The 22,047-nt window shown below is 37.3% G+C and overlaps 1 protein-coding gene and 1 non-coding gene across 2 annotated transcripts; one reads left to right on the forward strand and one right to left on the reverse strand.

Annotated features, from left to right (window-relative positions):
- Nucleotides 1-11,528: 11,528 nt before the first annotated feature.
- LOC141834409 (uncharacterized) lies at nucleotides 11,529-15,073 on the reverse strand. The gene is made up of 4 exons (XM_074721757.1): nucleotides 13,950-15,073; nucleotides 13,077-13,666; nucleotides 11,718-13,028; nucleotides 11,529-11,644 (listed from the first exon to the last, which is right to left on the reverse strand). The coding sequence occupies exons 1-4, from the start codon at nucleotides 15,071-15,073 to the stop codon at nucleotides 11,529-11,531; spliced, it is 3,141 nt and encodes a 1,046-aa protein (XP_074577858.1).
- On the forward strand, nucleotides 14,499-14,605 carry LOC141835449 (small nucleolar RNA R71). The gene has a single exon (XR_012602390.1). It is a non-coding gene; the product is annotated as a small nucleolar RNA R71 (small nucleolar RNA).
- Nucleotides 15,074-22,047: the final 6,974 nt, after the last annotated feature.

The raw sequence follows: 22,047 nt of genomic DNA on the forward strand, positions 1-22,047 counted from the left end.
CAACTTCAATTCGATGAAGAGGCAACGCTGGTCAGCAGAGGATAGTGGTGGCAATACTGGTTTGTAGGGGACAGCGGCAGACTAGATTGCGACAGGGCGAGCGACAGCGGCTAGGGGAGGAAGGCGACGGCGCTAGTTGATAGGTCTGCAAGTATACGACCGTCGTCAAGTAATAAAAAGATCGAATCCACAAGGATTGTTGTTAGCTATAGTGATGCCACAAGACTAGTATTCTAGACTCTGAGGGGAGTGAAATGGTTGTGGATTTTGGATGTGGTAGAGTGGAAGAGATTGACTTGGGGATTTATGGATGAGATGGATAAGTCTAGGATTTCAGATTCATATCAATGCTAGGTGACATTCCAAATTCATGTTTGTTCCCTTACTCTCAATGTTTACCTCCTTGTGGGGATTCTAACTAAAATTCTAACTCGACCTAATCAGACTTTGTCAGAATTAAATCATGATACTCTAACACTATGATTACTAGTTCAAAATGATATATAGATAGCCTGATTTTATAGCTCTCCCGCTGTCACCGGGCACTCTAACAATACTACTGGTATACTACCCTCTATCACCGAGCACCCAATTAAGGAACCCCTTCTTAGTCATCAATAGTCGTTAGCTATCCCCTAAGGGAGTTTACCATCATATGAAGGTCACCTCAGAAAGTCCGATTAAAGGTTCATCTTCTGTCACAAGGCACCCAGATTATACGATCTTAAGATCCCCCTACACAGTAATCTACCCCTCATAATCATGCACATGCGCTCATACAAACATTTTATCAACAAGTTCAAGACACACAATACATGAAATAAGTGTAAATACCTCATAGAATAGGGAAAATAACATGAACTAGTTTTTACATCACCATCATTACATCAATGTTCATCATACATCTTAAACTCAAAGATCTACTCCATTACAAGAAGGTTACAACAAGAATACAAGAAAAACGTCATCCACAAGAGAGGGGAAGACTTATCTTGAAGCACGGACAGCCCTTGAAGATCTTCTTGCTCCGGTGTAGGATGGATCAGTGAAAATGAAGAGTTTAAAGCCTCCCCTAGAGTGGGGAGGCACCTCCCACAAGTCAAGACCCTAGGGTTTTGGAAGATAACCACAGATTGGGTTTGTTTTCCCCTTTTATACTCTCCCAAAATTGTCCAGATTTTTTTGATTTATAAGGCTCTGTCTCAATGAGTTTTTCACCCAATAAATCTGGTTTTCTTTAATTGGACCCTGAACCAAAGTTGTAGAGCATTAAATTATCTTCAATTTGGTGGGTGGACCGACCCATTACTCCATCTGAGCCAAAAGTTATGATGGCTTAAAGTTTGGTCTGTAATTTGGGCAGAGCACCTAGTGTGGCCGTGGTCAGGAGGTACGACCATGTCATTTAGCCAGGCCTAGAGAAGTAATCGTTCTGTACACCCTAAATCAAAGTTGTAGATCTTGAAGTTATCTACATTTTGGTAGATGGCACGGCATGTGGGTCAATCGAACCTGAAAGTTATGCCTATTTTACTTTAAGTCTATAGAACTGTCCAAACATGGTACACGACCTGAAATTTTGCCTTGAAGCTTTTGCGGGCACGACCGTGCCTTGTAGGCATGGCCCCAACGTGGTCCTGCTCTAGAAGTTGGCACGGCTATGCCTTGTAGGCACGGCCCCAACATGATCCTGCTCTGGAAGTGGGCACGACCCCAACGACCCTTGCTGTCTTCACTCTGTTGGAGGGACATGGCCGTGTCTGAGCCTGAAAATGTGAGGCACGACTGTGTTATGCTATGTTGCTTCTTTTCCTACATTTCTTCGTGTTTGCTACATAAGAAACTCACCCGTGATGACGAGCACAGCTAATGCGAGTCTCTTTTCTCCACTTCTTGCTCCACTATCAAATATACATCATTTTTAGCTTTGAATCACATCCTATCGATCCAAAACATACAAAGAGCAAATCTCCGAGCATAAGAGTAGAAACAAACAATAATAAATGAATAAGGTGTGATAAAGTAGATCATATGTAATGAATAACAAGTAGATGATCGTTAAATAAGGCTAAAAAACCATATATGACCTACGCTCATCACTAGTCCTCACGCGATGGGCGGTGATCAACAGAAGATGGCGACAGGTGACGACATCCAATCACTGAAGGGAAGAGGCGAATCGGGTGCCCTTAGGGTTTCTCATCGCGACCCTCTTTTAAAGCCGCCTCTGTCCCATGTTCTCCACCGGCGGAAGTGAGCTGCGCGCGAAGGAGAAGAAGTTGAGGGCGTTGCGATTCTTGCAGGGAGGAGTCGCGTTCGCGGGGGAGAAGGAGTCACGGGCCGAATCGTGACTAACAGTAACTTCTCAAACGGGGTTTGGATTTGAGCCAAACTGGTTTAAAATTTAGGATTTTCTGTAATAATTGATTCACTTGGTTCACTAACTAAACGGCCTCTGATTTAATCTAAATTAGTTTTGTTCGATTCATCTTCCCAAGATAAAATTTCTTATATATTCCGTTTTGCCAAAACTCTCTTTCATCATGAACCAAATCAAGTTTGTACAATTTGGATTCAAAATCAGTCCATAAATAAAAATAAAATAAATAAATAATTTCTCGTATCTTACAAACTCGATCCCACAATTGGGGAGATAATCAAAACAGAACACCAGAACTCATCCGCCTCAATTAGGGAGAGAAATTCGATCCCACAGTCGTGGGGATAATAAGAATAAAACACTAGAACGCCCATTCCGTCTTGATTGAGAAGAACTCGATCTTGCGGTAGAGGGATAACAAGAATAGAACACTAGAATGCCCATCTCGCCCTAATCAAGAGAGGAACTCGATCCCACAATTGTGAGGATAATAAGAAAAGAACACTAGAACACCCATCCCACCCCGACCAAGGAGAGGAACTCAATCCCGTTGTCATGGGAATAATAAGAATAGAACAACAGAACACTCATCCCGTCCTGATCGGGGAGATAATATGAATATCTCGAATAGAGCATTAGGTCTTCTTTGACTTTTTATTCGATTCGAGGTTGTTTTGTTTCGACGGTAAAAGTAGAGGGTTGACCACTCGGTTACTGCTGACCACCAAGAGATGGTGTTTTAGAATCCTCAGTATTTTTCCTCAATGTCTTTCACTCAATATCCCACAGATGACATTATTTTGATGATGTCGGTCGCACACAACTTCTATCCCATGCCGACTATGCACTTCCTATGGGTCTGAATCTGATATAACTTACTTCCATTGAACAGTTTATTGCTCTAGAACCTGCACATAAATAGCCGTTAGCGAGCATCGATGTGGTCAATGTGACCCCTTTGACGATTAAGTCAGCACTGAATTGAGAATAAATGAAAATGGAAGAAGATAAATAATAAGAAGTTATCTCCCTTTTGTAGGATCCTTTGACGCTAGAGGAGGGAGAGTGAATAAATAAAAGTTTCATCATTCTTGCTTTCTATCAGAATCATTAGTAGCACAATAAAAGAAATGTTAAATAATATAGAAAGAAAAGACACCAATATTTTTAACATGGTTCGCCAACCATCTAGGATCCCTATGTAACGCCCGCCCTTACGTAGGCCTTGACGGACGCTACAGTTTGTTTCATTCATTCATACAATTAATCACATACGGAAAACCACAAAACTTCACAGCGGAAACATAAAACCTTTAACATGGCAGTGATTTCATATGTGATAAATAAAACTTATTATGCATGTATTGTCTAGATTATTTAGTTCTAATTAAAACATCTTAGCATATCAAGTCTTAAAAACAAACATTTAAACAATCCAAACATTCAACATGCAAGTATTAAAAGTTCATATTGCCAGGAACTCTGTCACGTCACTACCACACACACCATTGTCAGCCCTTCCCTGCTGCTTCCCATTGTCTAGTGACTTCCACTTGGCTCTGCAACATAAGAAAGAAAACTATAAGCACAAGGCTTAGTAAGCTCCTTTCCTACTCACCAAAAACCAATCGTCACATAAAGCATAACATGTACATCACATAATGAACACCTAGCATGGAAACACATTAACTTTGCATAAAGCACATAAACATCCTTTCACCTTAATATTTAAAATCATATGCATATAAAATGATGAAAATGCCTTTGAAAACTTATTATCATAATAGATAAACATATTCATCAACATTGTTTGGGGTCCCCGGCTTGTACCCATTCATTCATTATTTTGCGCGCATCCCTAATAAACCCGGGGTAGCAAATCCCGAATCCACTAGGGAACTAGGTCTTCACCCGTCCTTCGACCGAGGTCTTCACCCGTACTTCGACCTAGGGCGTATTGGAGCCCATCCCTTGGACCACCTTCACTTACGTACTTCAGGGTCCGGTACAAGCCATGCATTAAAGTAAAAACATGTTTCTTTTTTTTTTCTTTTTCATCATGAATGTTCCTTAACATTTCTTCATCATTTCATGGTGAACATTCAAGCATCATTTCATTTCATTCATATCACATGTTATATCATATCATAATCTCATTATTAAGCCTTGGCATGAGATAACACATAACATCCACATGGTTAACATTATTGAAACCCTTATTCGACCAAAATCCTAATTCTTATAAGGTTTCTTAGGCTCTTAGTCTAAACCATAAACCCTCATACATTAACTTATCATGATACATCATTAACTAGGGTTTGTAACTATAGTTGAGTTTAAAACCCAACTCTTCCTTAGTTATCATCATGTGGCCAAAACTTATAGGTAGGCAAACCTAGGTTAAAATTTAACCACATGAACTTTAATCCATCATAACTCAATACATGCAACCCTAGTTAGGTTTATAGCATAAATCAAACCCTAAACTTCATGTTGGCCGAATCATTGAGGGTATAAAAACATGGGTTAAAACTAATCAATTGAACCCTAAGCATGGCACACCATCACAAACATAACATATGCCACCTTTACTTTACTAGAGCACAACTTGAAGCCCTAACTTCCTACTTGGCCGAAACTTACCCTCATGGAAACCCTAGGTTTTTAAACACATGAAGGCTAATTCATTCAATGGCATCATCATATATCATTGGTAAACAAAGCTTGTTCAAAACATAACTTAAGACCCTTAAATCATCATATGGCCGAAACTTATGGCAAGAAGAACATGAGTTAAATTTAACCATATAACCTCTAAGTCACCATAGAAGTTTATCAACACATATAAGCCATATCTAGGTTTTTAAAATCATCACTTAAGTCCCATAACTCATCATGGCCGAATCTTCAAAATAGGGTCTTCCTTTGATTGGCTTTAAATCTAATCACAAGAACCCTAGTTCATGTAGGAAAACATTATATAGCATATAGACCATGAATTAGGTTTTAAAACCCTCATCTACACCTAACATGCATCTTGGCCGAAACTTTAAAGACAAGTAGCATGAAATAGATCCAATTATATGAGCCCTAAAACATGACAAAACATCACATAGCATATACAACCATCACTAGGTTAAAAGCACAACTTAAAGCCCTAAATTTCCTTGCATGGCCGAAACCCTAAACTCCATGAAACCCTAGATTTATCCACATGGAAAACTAACCCTCATAAAACATCATCATGTATCTTTTGTAAACATAGCATGGTCAAAAACATAACTTTGAAACCCTAACATGCCATAGCCGAACCTCTAAAAGTATACAACATGAGTTAGGTTTAACTTCATAAACTCTATCGGGAACGGTTGTAGTGTAATTCGATGACTGTCTGTCTTGACTGTAGAATTACACTAGTGCACTTTGTGTGCATTGAGTAGGACCATTGAGGTTGTTCGATTTACTCTGACTCACAAATTGAACAAGACCTCTGTTATTATAATTATGCACTCTTAATCCCGATGTAATAAATGGGCACCTATAGTTAGTAGTCATTGCTTTGATTTACCAAAGGGTGAGATCTTTCCGTCAGATCAAATATTTTCGGTAAGTTGGGTGATGTTGCTAGCTATACGGTGTGCCATTAATTATAGAAGGAATCCGTGTCCCAGTAGGGCTGATGATGTCCCCTTGGAGAGCTCATAAGGATTGTCAAGTCAAATCTTGCAAGTGGACTTGGTCCGGCTGACAATAAAGTTGAGTGGTACTATCCAATGTCTCAGATGTCGATTATTGAGTTGTCAGTGAACTCAGATAATTGACGGACATACGATATCTTAAACACGGAGAGCAATGCATAAAATAATAAGAAGGAACCCATAACGTAATTTGGGGATTAGATTGGTAGTGCAATAATGATCCTCTAGTGGAATGGATCGTTATTGATGGATGTAAGTGTGTATTCGGGGTTTGAATACGGGATTCGAAATCCATCAGAAGGCCAGATCTAATACCTCCTCGAGGTCTCCACTGTAGCCTAAAGACATCTTCAAAAGGATGCAATCAAACGATGAGATTAGTTCTCAGCCGTCGGATGAGATTTAGATCTCAACCGTTGGATGAGATTAGTTCTCGACCATAGGATGAATTCATGGATGAGATTAACTTGTATCCGAGGGATTAGATCAAGTTGCATCCATTGGATCGAAATAAATAAAGAGAAATAGAAGAGAATAGATTAGAACCGTTGGATGAGATTAAGTCGTCTCTGATGGACGAGATCTCTCCGGCTCGATTTTAATTCTCTTTGGAAGGAAGAACCGGTTCACGAGGTGAACCAGAGTTGGTTCATTGAACCATGATAAGCCCACAACTGATGTCACGAATGAGCCTCAAATTAGAATTTATAATCGAAAACCCTTAGCTCACAAAACAAATGTAATATAGGGGCCACGAGTCGTATTTTCCAAGGATTAGTAGAGAATTTGTATGAATCAAGCTACGATGTCGTTCTATTTTTGGGTTTTTCTATAAAATGGGGATTTTGGTGTTTTAACGAAATGTAAATTCAGAAAATGAAATGAATTAAAAATGCAATGTGCAACTAGAAATGAAACTATTGAAACAAAGTTTCTTCCTAAATCTATTAGCATTGACTATGAGATTTGAAATAAGAAGTCAGAGATTAAGCTAAAAACTAGAAAAATACCAATGGCAAGCTCTAAACCTCCTTAAAGCAATGAAATGACAGCTTAAACATGAAATGAAACTAGGCTAAAATTACAGATTTAAAGGAAACAATTTTAGCTTGATGCAATCTGATTATCAAAACCATTAAACTATTGAAAACCAATGCCTTAAGCTAGGAAAGAACCATTGAGCAATGAATGAAAATCAGAATAAGCTGCTGATACTAAACAGTATTTTGATACTGAACAGTGCAATGCAAATCAGATATCATTAACGCAAGTAATCAAACAGAATCAATCAGATTCGAAACAACTCGAAACAAATTAATCAAACAAGTAAAGAACATATCAAAATTCATCAAAGGTCAAACATTTCAGAGATGGATCAACAATTTTACAGAACAGAAACAAAGTAAATGTTAAATGTTCAGAAATGAAAAGATAGAAATCCGAATCTTCCCTTCACAAATCGATCACCAATCTTGCCGTCACACAAGCTCTGTTAAGATCAGAAATCCCAGAAGATAACCATTCAGCTTGTCTTGTTTTAGATCCGGATCGAATCCAATCTGTTGCAACTCAGAAACCCTCCTCGGAAACAAAGAACAGAGCCGATCAAGATATTGACAATCCATTCGATCCAAGGTCTGATCTATTGCAATTTAAGCTCAGGAAACATCAAGAACCTTGAAGAACCCCTCCGAATGCTCTTGATTGCTCCGATCGCCTTGGATCTGAAAATCTCAGCTGAAATCAGTCGCGGATCAGAAACTCTGGCAAAACCCTCACCAGTCGATTCCAACCTCCATTGATGCCGAGCCTTGCTTGTAATCGTCTTCTAGGATCTGGAAATCGGTTTGGAAAAGGAAGATCTGGAAGTTTGCCGTGCGAAAACGACGAAAACGGGGAAGAAAGCTCGCGGAGAAGAACGCGCTACAGTAACCGCGTCAAAGCTACTGTTCATTCCTCGTTATAACGGGGATTTGAACTAACGGGTTCCGGTACTGTGGCTTAGCGCCGGTTCAGATCCAATATCAAGCTCAATTCAAACCCTGGTTCAGCTCCAATTCAAGCTCCAATTCGACTCCAATTCACATGGGATCAGTCCAAATCAACTCAAATCTTGATCATGAAGTTTGGGTCCATCAAAGTCAATTTTGACTTGACTCGGTCTCAATTTGGCTCGATCATGGTTCAATTTGGAGTCCTACAAACAATCAAATTCAATTAATGTAAAATTAACCATCAAAATTACAGAAATTAGAATCAACCATCAAAATATACAACATATCACAAATGCAATCCAATTATATCATTAAGCATTTTATTTTCATGTAAAAATCCAAAATAAATCCATAAAATGCATAAAATCCTAACTTATCAAATTCCCCCACACTTAGCCTTGTGCGTCCCGCTCAAGCCAAAACAATAAAACTAAGAAACTATCCTACCATCGTACCCCCCTAGATCATCTTCAATCAAATTAGAAAACAATTGAAAGAGAATTATCTAAAGTTGTAGAATCTCAAAAGTTTAAGTCCATAAACTAGACTCTTGTACTTGGTTAACCACCTAGCAAGTTTCATCCTTCATGACTAATTAAGATAAATGCACCACACTCAATCTCACAAGGTTGTTTTCAGTAGATAAATCAGTGGCTCTCACCCTAATTCTAATTCATGATCAAGTAAAGTAGGGCTCACTCAAGCAACTTAAGTTTCATGCACTTCCATAGGCTTGCTTGTTTTCTACTCTCCACTAGCATTCTTGATTTTTGAATCCACACCTATTAAGGATTATTGAAGACAATAAGCAAATCATGAACTGAAGCAAATGAGATAAGAATTTAGAAAGAACAAGGTTAAGAAAAGGAACTTTAAAGAAAATGCATGGTAGTGGTAGATATGGATATACTTAAATGCTAACCAATGACTTCTTGCCCTCTTTTCTATTTCATTTCTTTTGTAACACATTTGTTTCTGTTCATTCTTCAATTCCATGGAAAAATTCTGGTCTAAACTCTTTCAATTTCCCTCCTTGATACAAACTTCACCTCTTTTTTCATTTCACTTCAAATTCCACCAAATTTGCTATCTTTTGTTTCCCTTTGCAAACAAGATCAATTCCTTCACATTTAAATTCCAAAAGAGATAAGAAATAGCAATCAATCATCAGCAAGCAAAATTCAATGAACATGAAACCATAATTGCAAAGTATCAATAGCAACTTTCAATTCCAAAAACCATTCAAAACCAATATGATACTTTCTTTGTTCTCTCAATTTCTTCACTGTTTTTAATCCATTCTTTTTCCATAATGAAGATTGATTACTAATGCTTATCATACTGCAATTTCACTGCATTTCGAGTTCAAATCAGTGCTCAAACAATTTTCAAAAAGCCAGCCCAAAAAACTGAATTTTCTGTTTTTTTCTGGTTTTTTTCTGAGTTTTTTTGGGTTTTCTTTACTTCTGTTTTCTTCCTTTTTTTTTTCCAGTTTGTCACTTGATTTCCATTGTTCATCATACTACAATTTCGTTGCAATTCGAGCTTGAATCAGTGCTGTAACAAAATTCAAAACCCAGCTGACAAAAGCTGTAAAAAAAAACTGCAGTTTCCTGTTTTTGGGTTCTCTGATTTTCTTCCTTTCATTCTGTTTCTTTCTTTTTTTTTTTTTCTGCCAACAACCAGATGGATAATATTCTCAACTTGTTATCTAATGAGTGCTTGAAATGAATTAGCTCTCACTGAAATCCATCATCTTATCAAGATTTTGATACAATTTTAACCTTTTGAAACATGCTTGAAACATTTTTTTTTTTTTTAATTCATTCTGTTTTTTTCTTCTGTTTTGTTTTTTTTTTTCTGTAAACAAGCTCTTAGCTCTCCCCCACACTTAAAACATTTGTCTGTCCCAGACAAATCAGAACAATACCAGCTCCATAATATCCAAAATTCCAGAATCTGCCCCTTTGTTCTAAATCTGCAGCTGTTTGTCATGTTTATCAAATTCCAGCATTCTTCTTCTTCTGTTCAGAAATCTTTTTAAACTTCTGATGCCTGATCAACAACTACATAAACAGGAAAATTTACATTGCAGACAATAACTCATTGAATTCTCAGATTCATCTAATTCCATCCATTTCAGAACTTCAAAACCAGAGAAAACAATAAGAAGTTGAGTTTCAAAAAACATCAATGTTCATCCATTACTTTTCAACTAATTACTTCAATTCAATTTCTTGAGTAAAATTTTCAGCTTCATATATCACCATAACAATGCCTGATACATCATAACAATTCCTCAACTCCCAAATGCATTTCTATGAATTAAATTCTCCTCAAGACATTTCTTTTAATTGCAATTGGCACAAAACACTTCTTTTTATCCCACATAACAAGCACATTGTTTTCATTTTTCCTTTTTGTTTCTTTTTCTACTGATCAAACACCATTAAATGCCTTCTTCACAAATCAAATCTCAGCTCACTTTTGAACACATCTTCATCTCAGATTAAAACATTTCAAATTCTTTCATCTCAAAACAAAAGTTCCATCAAAAATCACTCATTGTTTTGGCACATTCAACACCTATTGGCACACTTCTCATTTTTTTTCCTTTTTTTTTTCTCTTTTCAGAATTTTTTTTTTTACTGATCAAACACCATCAAATGCATTCTCTTAACTGATCTAATCTGATCTTACCTCATCACAGCTTGAAACACTTCAAAATTTTCAGTCCAAACAGTAATGAAACTTCCAAAACAATAGAACTAATGCCATGAACATCAACTCTCAAAATTTCCTTGTATCATCAAAAACTTCCACAACAATGAACATCTCCCCCACACTTAAACTCTTGACCATATCAAGCAAGAAATATTGATAGCATTCAAAAATATCCACATCCAAGATAAAAGAAAAATGAACCGAAATTGAGGTGATAAAGATTAGAGAAAGTGATTTGAAGAATAGGTATCAAGCAAAATGTATGGGTGATGAAACAAATTGATAACCTTCATAAATGTGGACCCTATCATAGAAAATTTAGCCTTGAAAGAACACAAGCAAGTTCTAGAGTAATCAATCACAAAAGTGCATCACACAATAGGGTATAACCTCACTAGGTAGAAAATGTGCACTATCTTAATTTCATCACTCTAGACTCCATTACTAAGGGTAACTCAAGTGTCCAAGAGTGTTTATCCATGAACTTAATTCCAAGAATAATCAATCAAATTTAATTCACTTTCAAAGGCCTCTAAAATGATATAAAAATGACTAGGGGGATACACTTATTCCTTAAACCCAAAAATGCATGAAATGATTTTCAAGCCTTTATTTCAAACAAAATGCTCATGAAAATGGCATGTTATTACTGATATGAAACTGAAAATGAAAAATAAAAAATAAAAGATGGTATTAACAATGAAAATAAAGTGTAAGATAGAAAACTCCCCTTTAGGTCGGGTAGATAGCCATGATATCCAATCCATCCACCTCTAACTCCTTGATCTTCAAATAATATCTTGAGCCGGTGGTCATTAGCTTTCCATGTATGTCCTTTTGCTTTGCCCCTAATCTCAACCACTCCATAGGGAAAAACGTTAATAATACAAAAAAAACCTTTCCATTGACATCTCAACTTACCTTTGAATAATTTGTGTCTCGATTTGTACCAAGGAATTTTGTTGTCAAATTGTAACTTTTTCTTCACCATGTGCTTGTCTTGAAAATTTTTGATCTTTTCCTTGTAAAATGTTGAATTCTCATATGCTTCCAACCATAGATCTTGAAATTCTTGAACTTGCAACTTTATTTCCTTTCCACCATCATATTCCACAAAATCATCAAAGGTCATCATGTGTCCATCTCCATCTATCTTCACTTGATGTGGCAAATATTTCATCTCAAGTAGTGACTGCTCAATAAATATGGGTGATTCTTGGGGCTCAGTGCAATCCCCTACACTCACATATTGACCCTCTGAATCCTCAAACAAAAGTGGTGATCCCTGGGGCTCAGTGCAATCCCCTACACTCACTCGATCATCTCCTGCAAAAAATGTGTCAGAAATAGGATCTAAAATCTCAGTCTCAACAGCTAAAACATCCTCAGTATCCCTGAAATCATCCAACAAAACATGATCAGCACATAAATCAACATCAACAAGCTCATCGAAAATACCAATGCTCATGATAGAATGATTCTCTCTAGGTTGCTTCATATCATCAAACAAACTGAACTGGATCACTGTATCTCCAATCTCCATGGATAGTGTGCCTGCATAAACATCAATTTTGGTCCTCGCAGTCTTCAGGAATGGTCTCCCCAAAATAAGCGGTGATCGATGTGCCAAATAGTCACCCTCCATGTCCAGAATATAGAAATCTGCAGGAAAAATTAGTTCTTTGACTTTGACAAGTACATCCTCAATCATACCAGCTGGGTGAGTCTGGCTCCTGTCTGCTAACTGAATGACAACTCCTGTAGGCTGCATAGGACCTATCCCAAGCATCTGAAAGACTGATCTAGGCATCACATTTATAGAAGCTCCCAAATCCAACATGGCATTATGAAATATGTTCCTCCCTATCTCACATGATACTGTAAATACCCCTGGATCTTCACATTTCTGAGGAACTTGATGAATAAGTGCAGAAACATTTTTCCCCAGATTAACCAATTCATTCCCCTTGAGTTTCTTCTTATGAACACAAAGATCCTTCAAAAATTTCGCATACTTTGGAATTTGCTTTATCATCGTCAACAACGGCACATTAACCTCCACCTTACTGAATAGGTTGACCAACTCTTGATATTCTCTTGTTTTCTCCTCCTCTACATTCCGTTTTGCTTGAGTTCTTCGCTGTGGAAAAGGTAAAGGAACCCTACATTCTTCCTCTTGAGCTGAATTTTGTTGAATTGAACTTGAAATTGATGGTTGAGTTGGTATAGCTGCTGTAGTACCCTTTAAAATTCTGTTTTCCACTTGTTCTTCAACCAAACTTGTAGGAGCACTTGAAGAAGAGCTTGGCTTTGAGTTTGTGCCACCCATAGATGCCGAAAAATCACTTCCATGGCTGTTTTGATCTAAATTTGATGGTGCTGGAATTTTCTGATTAAATTCAGAATTTGGCATATTTGGACTTGCAATTGACTTCCCACTCCTCAAGGTTATCGCACTAACGTTTTCCTTAGGGTTGGGAACCGTTTGTGAGGGTAATTGGCTTGACCCTTGAGTTTGCATTTGGTTCATTCCATTTGCAAGTTGTGCAATTTGCCTTTCAAGATTTTGTTGTTGAATAGCCATTTGTTGAATCATCTCCTCAAGCTTTTGTTGTTGAACAAACCCACTAGAACTCCCTTGATTTGTGTTGAATTTTTGTTGATTTTGAAATGATGTGGGCTGCTGAAAATTATTAGAATGCTGTCCACTTTGATAATTTGTTGATTGGCCTTGGTTTTGAGCTTGAAATGGTGGACTTTGTTGCTGAAAACTTGCTTGAAAATTGGATGATGGTTGCTGAAAGTTTGCTCCTTGAAAACCCTGATTAAATGGCTGCTGAAAATTCCCATAAGGCTGCTGAAAATTGCTGCTAAATCCTTGAAAATTCTGGTGTGAAGGCTGAAATTGCGGTTGCTGGAAATTCTGTTGTTGAGGCTGTGAATGATGAAAACTTGGCTGGAAATTCCCATAGGGTTGCTGGAAATTCTGTTGAGGTGAATATGCTTGCTGAAAATTCGGATTTTGATGTTGGAATTGATTGTTTTGCTGTTGGAAATGATGTAAAGGCTGTTGAAAATTCTGTGGTTGCTGTCCACCTATGAAAATTCTGGTTTTGAACTTGAGAAGACTGCTGGAAATTTTGAAAATGGGACTGATTTGATTGTTGAGGTTGTTGGGAAGCTTGTTGTTGATAGAATGAATTCCCATACTTCAAATTAGGATGATTCTTCCACCCCGGGTTGTATGTAGATGAAAAAGGATCATTCTTTTGTTGGAATTGTGCTCTAGTCAAGGCGGCTATGGATTCATCTTGTTGAAGGTTAGGACACAAGTCCGAATTGTGCTCTTGACTTGCACAAATGCTACACACTCTCATGGCTTGATTTGTTGATGAAGAAATTGGAAAATTTTGCTCCTTGTTCATGTTATTCAAAGCCATTTGTTTTACCAATGAAGTTAACTCCAACAATGAATTCTTTATTTCCCTTTGCTCATTTGAAACTGCTTGAACTTCACTAACTCCTCTGGTGGTGAGTGCTCTACCCCCAAACTGTTGAGAGTTCTCTGCCATGTTTGAAATTAATTCCCTAGCTTGCTCTGGGGTTTTATTCACCAATGCTCCACCAGCTGCAGCATCAATCATACTCCTATCCATGGGTAATAAACCCTCATAAAAATACTGGACAAGTAACTGCTCACTTATTTGATGCTGTGGACAACTTGAACACAATTTCTTGAATCTCTCCCAATAATCATAGAGAGTCTCTCCTATCACCTGCTGAATGCCACAAATATTTTTTCTGATAATTGCCGTTCTTGAAGCAGGAAAGTACTTCTCTAAAAATGCTTTCTTCATGTCAATCCAACTAGCCACATATCCAGCAGGTAAATAATAAAACCAATCCTTAGCTGCTCCAGTCAAAGAAAATGGAAACGCTCTCAGCTTAATATCTTCTTCAGAAATCCCCTGAGGCTTCATGGTAGAGCAGACTATGTGAAACTCATGTAAATGCCGGTTAGGATCTTCTCCAGACTGCCCTTGAAATTTTGGAAGTAAATGAATAAGTCCGGATCTAAGCTCAAAATCTCCCTCCAAATCTGGATAAGCAATACAAGAATACTGGTATGAATCATCAGGTGCTGCCAACTCCTTCATGGTCTTATGCTTCTCTTCCATGGTTCTGCTTGAATTCTTCTTTTGCTTTCTCAAAAATCTACAAGTCCTCTCAATCTCTGGATCAAACTCAAGTAATTCTCCACCTGCAGCCCTGGTCATAAACCAACAAAATCACAACAAGAATAGCAAGAATAGCAAGAATAAGAGTGATAAAATGAAAATAGCTCAAATCAGACAATCTCTACTAAATTCCCCGGCAACGGCGCCAAAATTTGATAAGCCCACAACTGATGTCACGAATGAGCCTCAAATTAGAATTTATAATCGAAAACCCTTAGCTCACAAACAAATGTAATATAGGGGCCACGAGTCGTATTTTCCAAGGATTAGTAGAGAATTGTATGAATCAAGCTCAATTGTCGTTCTATTTTTGGGTTTTTTAATATGAAATGGGGGTTTTGGTGTTTTCAAATGAAATGTAAATTCAAAATCATGAGAAATGAATGAAAAATGCAATTTGTTAATCTAGAAAAACAAAAAATGAAACAGAAGTGAAACAGAAACAGATCTTGAATCTTCCCTTACAAATCGAAGTCCAATCTTGCCGTCACACAAAGATCTGATCAGAGATCAGAAATCCAGAGAAAACACTCAGCTCAGCTTGATTCAATCTTGATCAAACCCAATTTTCGAAGAACAGAAACCCTCTCGCGAACATCGAACAGAGCCGAATCAAGATCCATTGAAAATCCATTTGATGAAATCCTTCTGATCGAGTGAAAGTTTAAGCTCAGGAACCCTCAAGAATCCTTCAAAGAACCCCTATGAATGGCTTTGATCAGCTCCGATCGTCTTGGATCTGAAGATCTCAGCAGGAATTCGGCGCGGAACAGAATGCTCTGATAAAACCCTCACCAGTGCAATCTTCCATGATTGTTGCCGAGACGAGCTAGTAATCGTCTCTGGAAGTTGGAAAATGATTTGGAAGAAGAAAATCTGAAGATCTGGCAATGCAAAACGGAGAAAAAAGGAAGAAAACTCGCGGGAAGAAAATGCTACAGTAACCGCGTCAAAACACTGTTCATTCCTCTTTATAACGGGGATTTGAACTTAACGGGTCCGGTACTGTGGCTTAGCGGGTCTGATCCAATATCAACTCAATTCAAACCCTGGTTCACTCCAAATCAGCCCAATTCAACTCCAATTCAACTTCGGTTCGACTCAAATCTTGATCATGAAGTTTGGAATCCATCGAATCACCAATTTTGACTTGACTTGGCTCAATTTGACTCGATCATGGTTCAATTTGGACCCTACAAACAATCAAGCTTAATTAACTCAAAATTTATCGTAAAATCACAGAAATTAGAATTAATTGCCAAAATATACAATATTTCATAATTGCAATCAATTCATATCATTTAGCATTTTATTTTCATGTAGAAATCCAAATTAAATCCATAAAATGCAATAAAATTCTAAAAGATCTAGAATTGGTTTATAAAATCAGAAAAATTCTAGAAATTTTTTTTTGAAAGATAGAGGCTTAGTCTTTGGCGTGAGGCTATAAAAGGAGGGAGGGGTGGGCGGCAATACACAATCAAGAGAGAAGAGAAAGAGAGATCGAAACGATTCGAAGTCTCTCCTTCCTTAAAGGTGTCGCCGCCCCCTCCTTCTTCTTCCTTCTCTTTTCTTTTTCTTCTTCTTCCACCGCCCCTTCCCCTTCTTCTCTTGAGGTGGCCGGACCTCCTAGTCCAAGGTGGTGGCCGGATCCTAGCAAGGAGACGAGACAAGGCGAAGTTGCTGCGAGAAGGAGAAAGACGATCCAAGGCTTCTTCATCCGGAGGTTGCAGTTCTTATTTCTGGAAGATCGTTGTCCACCCAACGTCCAGGAAGAAGAAAGGAATACAGCGGAAGGCTCCGAGGTCATCAACAAGGTTCTGGTAAATTTATTTTCCGCAGTTTTTAATTTCTAGAACTAGTCGTAGAAACCGTAGAAGGTAATTTAGGAATCGGCGATCCTGAAGGATTGATTGACTTAGTCTTTTGTAGACTTTGTCAATTGATCCAGGCGGGATAAAATTTTTATTCTGTGGGGTTCTATGCTTCCGGAACGCAGGACGGAGATCCAGAGCAGGGTCCTTACAATTATACCCTAAACAAAGTAAATGCAACCCTTCTCTTGTGATCACCTTAGTTCCTTAAAGCCAACCCTTGCCTTTGCTTCCTTAGCTTTGTTGAGGAAGATAGCTCCCAAGGAGCTCTCGGCCCAACAAGAGAGGATCATTGGTCAGCCCATGTAAGAGAAAAGCCCATTATGCAAAACATTAAGCCCATAGAGCCCATTAGGAAAAATCCTTCTAATGGTCCTTTAAGGGTAGGTGCCTATTTAAATATTAAGGTCCATTTAGTATTTCTACTAAATTTTCCTCTAAGCTATCATCCATTAATATCCAGGAATTATTGAAGGAAAATTACGGGTGTTACACCCTACTCCACCTATGTCTCAAATGTGAGAACTAACGACTATTTTCTTTTCGGAGGTGGAAAAACCTTTTATAAAATTTGCAAGGCACAATCACAATAATAAATAGAATAGTAATTAAAGCACAAGGGATTAAAGATAAACTCAAGTTGATCCGGTCTGAAGGCCTGAATGCTGTGAAATGCCTCTTGGGGCTTCCTGGACCACAAGAGGAGAACTTTATCTTGGGGCTTCCTGGACCACAAGAGGAGAACTTTGGAGCACTTTTAAGAACTAGAAAGAAAATGGATGCTTTTAGTTGTTATTTGAAGAGGCTACATTGAGCCCTTTTTTATACAACTCGATCGATACTCCTTCGGTCAACTGGACCTCCGCTGACTTGGTTGCAAACTTGATCCTCTTCAAGCTAAGTTTTGACCCTTCGATCGATTAGACACCCTCTAGTCTCTTGGAGCTCAATCAAAACTTATCTGATGCCTGTTATACTAGAACCCAATTAGACTGTCTTTCGGTCAACCAGACCCTTCAGATCAATCGGATTTTTGGTCGATCGAATTACCTTACCGTCGACCAGACTATGTGTTCGATGACCCAGACTAGTTCCCAACTGGTCCCACCTGAGCCTTCATTTGGCTGTTGTTTCTTACAAACAAACAAGTCGACAACATGCAAAATATGTAAGACCTAGTACTTAGTTTACATATCCTATTAGGTTTACTTGTTTGGAGTTTACTCTTCCAAGACAACTTTTCTTTTCTAAGTGTTCATCTCCCACATGACTCATGGGGACTTCCACTACCAAGTGTTCAACTCCAACTGGCCCTCTTGGACTTAACCTAGTTCCCAACTAAGTTTGTCTAATTCCCAACTAGGTCTTCTTCTACCTAATCCCACTAGGACTTTCACTGTCTAGTTTCCAACAAGGACTTCCATTGTTTAGCCCCGCTAGGACTTTCGCTACCTAGTCCCTTTAGGACTTGCATTGTTTGGTTCCCAACAAGGTCTTTCTTTTGCCTAGTCCCATTAGGACTTATACTCTCTAGTCCCACTAGGTCTTTCTACTAATCTATCAAGTATCTGATCCTATTGGGTTTCTCATTTACTTCCAAACTTCAAGTCAATCTTTACTTGCTTAGATTCTACACTCAACTTGATAAACCGTGATCAAATCATTTGGTCACTCTTGACTAAATTCTCTTAATCATATTGTTCAAACAAATATTCAAAATCTTGGAGATTGATTGCACCAACAATCTCTCACTTTTTGATGTTTGACAACATTTAAGTTAGACTAAACTACTTAGCCTAACATTTATATATGGTTTATACCAAAATTAGAGAAATTAGGATTTTTAACTTAAATCCTTTTTTTCTCCCCTTTTGGACATCGAAAAAGAAGTAAATTCTTAAGATCTCCCTTAGGTATTGCACCAATAATAGGATTTTTCTTAGTCAACCTTCTTGAAAGACCACTTTTTGCAAAGTTATTTTTGAAAATTGGACAAGTAAACAAAATTTGAATTTTGAAAGCACGATTTTTGAAGCATATTTTCAAATTATTTTGATAAAGAAATTTTGTAAAGTATTTTTTCTTTTTAAAAAATTTCAAGTATAAAAAGAAAGGAATTTTGAAATATTAAAATTGTTTAGAAAAATTTTGAAAGAGAAGGATACTTTAAAAAATATTTTGAAAGAGAAGAAAAATATATATTTTGAAAGCATCTTTTCAAAGTTATTTCAATAATTTTTTTTAAAAAAACACTTGCTCTTTCAAAAATGCCTCCCTTGAACCTAATATCCTTTTAAGACATCCTTGTTAATCACAAGGAGAGCAAATCTAATTGTCTAAAGGTTTTAGGAGATTAAGTTGTCCTATATATTTAAAATTTAAGTGTTGGTCAACACCTATCATTTTCAAAAATATATAGATTTTCAAAAATGTATATATAATATACTCAATCAAATATGAAATATTATTTAACATCATTACGTAGAATCACTATTAAATTTTTTTTAATAAAATATTCCTATTGATTTTTGAAAACTTTTTCAAAAATACTTTTAAGTTAATTTGTCTTAGCATCTCATCCATTGTATGTCTTAGCACACATAATACACAGTATCCTTAATGTTTTGTGAGATGAATTATTCAATTTTAATTTGATTAAATTATTTATCTAAGGGCATTTAATCTTGTGTTATCTTTAAATTTTGCTTTGGGTTTGCCAATCCAATATTTTTAGAATAAGATTCTAAGCTGTGGTGAGCCATAATGGACATTATTAAAGTAACCACATGTCTAAAATAAATCTTTTCTAAAATATCTAACTCAAGGGACTTAATACTACATCTTGGTCTAACTAATCTAGATTGGATTGAGGTAAGTGATGTAGGATGGTTTTATGGGATTGTTTTATTTGTATAATTTTTGTTCCCTTATTTGTTGTCACTCACATCCATTAAAATTATTTATTTATTTATTTATCAAACCCCTAACTATTGTCTTAAGTAATATAGAGAGGTCTGGATCGTCTCTCTTGGACTCAATGACAGAAAATTCTATCCTAGACTCATGGTGCGGCATTTTTATTATGTTTTATTCATCCTAATTATCGAATACTTATTTATTCATAATTGAATCCACAATTAATAAAATAATCCTAAATATACGTCATTTACAAATTAGATCAAATCATACACCCTATCTACAGATCATACATACAACACACACCATTACACAACTACAACATTATTCAAACAATACATAATACAACATTACATAAATCCAAAATCCAACAATTTATTATGTACATTCCATTTATTCACCCAAATTTAATATACAATATGAAATTCATTATTTCAACATACAAACTACATAACTACACAACATAAATTCTAAGTCATACAACATGTACAATTTATTTAACGTACAACATACAACATGTTCTTCATACAACATACTAAGATACACAAAGTATACAATATAAAATAAATTCAACATGTACAATTCCCTACAACAGATAAGTCAAAATAATTTACAAACACTTTACACTCTATACTCCTTATTCACAAGCATTATTCAAATCCATAACTCAACACAACATCATGTTATACAATCGGCTCATTCAAAACACTTCGAACATGTTTAACAAACATTCTCCACAATAACCATAACTCAATCCCACATAAACAATTTCATACTACCATAATTCATACACACAAGGTCAACATAAAACCTTACAAACCCCCCAACTTCCATGATCATGTTCATTCTCTACCAAAAATGCAAACTGTTCAATCCACTCAAACCAGTGATTACCATATCTGGCTAAACAACAATTGAATCCCAACATTACAAAGATAACCAATCCATATTTACATCATCAATCCTCACAAAATCAAAGCTATCAAAATCCAAGTGAAACACATATGAACAACACACATTCAAGATTGTGATACACATCTCATACACTTCAAACCAAAGCATAATTGAGGGTCTTGCATTGAGGAAATCTGTTAGAAACAAAACAATCGAACCCAAAACCAATTAGAGTTAGATTAGAATTTAGGCTTAAGGTTAGTGTTAGAATTGAGATTAGAGTTAAGGTTAGAGTTAGAATTAGAGTTAGTAATTAGGGTTAAGAATCATAGTTAGCTAAGAATTATTCATGGGGTTAGGGTTAGAAATCAGAACATATTTACAGTGTAAAGGGGGTTTTGATGCCGTGAACAGAACAGAAAGAAAGAAAAGAAAACAAGAGCAAGTAAAATTCAACAGAATTGAATCGAATATTAAGCTAGGGTTAGGAGTTTGTTGATTCCCTGATTCATCACCAAGTGAAACCAACAATCGGAGGAAACCTTGCACCGATGGAAGCGAATCTCGCCGGAGTGGTCATCGGGAGAGGCGGTCGGAGAAAACGAAGCTTGGAATCCTCAGCCGTAGCTCTTTTCCCTGCTAAAAACGCAGACAAAGTCAGAAACCACGAATGAAAATCCTTACCTGCTCTTTCCGATGACGGCGGAGAACGAAGCCATCTGAGGTGCTCATCTACAACCGCAGACCAAGCTCGGTGTGGAATCCCAGCTACAACTGCAGACCAGGTCCGGTTACCTATCAGAGCTTCTGTGGTGGTGGAGGAGTGGCTGTTGCCGGCCGCCCGCAGCTGGGCACTCCGCTCACAGCCACGGAGAACCACGACAGGGGAGAGGTGGATGGACGGCGATGAAGCAACCTTCGAGATTCCGGCGTCGCTCGGGTTTGATCGGGAATCGGGGGAAGAAGAAGAGAAGTGGAGGAGGCTCGGCGACGATGAAAACAGAGGAAGAACAGTGAGAAGCAGAGGAAAAAATTGCTAATGAGAAATGCACAGTGAACCCTAGCTTCCGAGCCTCCCTCTTTGCGTGAACCGGCTTCAACCTTTAAACCCTGTGCTGAACCGGTGCTGTGATGAACCGGTGCAGCTTGAACCGATTTTTATTTCAATTGATTTGAACCGGATTGATTGGGCTGAATCTGTTTAATTGGGCTGGCCTGATGTAGGCTGAATGAATGGAATTTGGGCTAAGCTTTAATTGGGCTGAATCCTAATTGAACTCAAATTTAACTCTGGTTGAACTGAATTGAAGCCGAGTCGAACTCAAGCTG

Source organism: Curcuma longa, chromosome 9, assembly GCF_044706935.1.
Source record: "Curcuma longa cultivar G26 ecotype Majalengka, Jawa Barat chromosome 9, ITB_CL_G26_1.1, whole genome shotgun sequence".
In the NCBI taxonomy this organism is placed as follows: Eukaryota; Viridiplantae; Streptophyta; class Magnoliopsida; order Zingiberales; family Zingiberaceae; genus Curcuma; species Curcuma longa.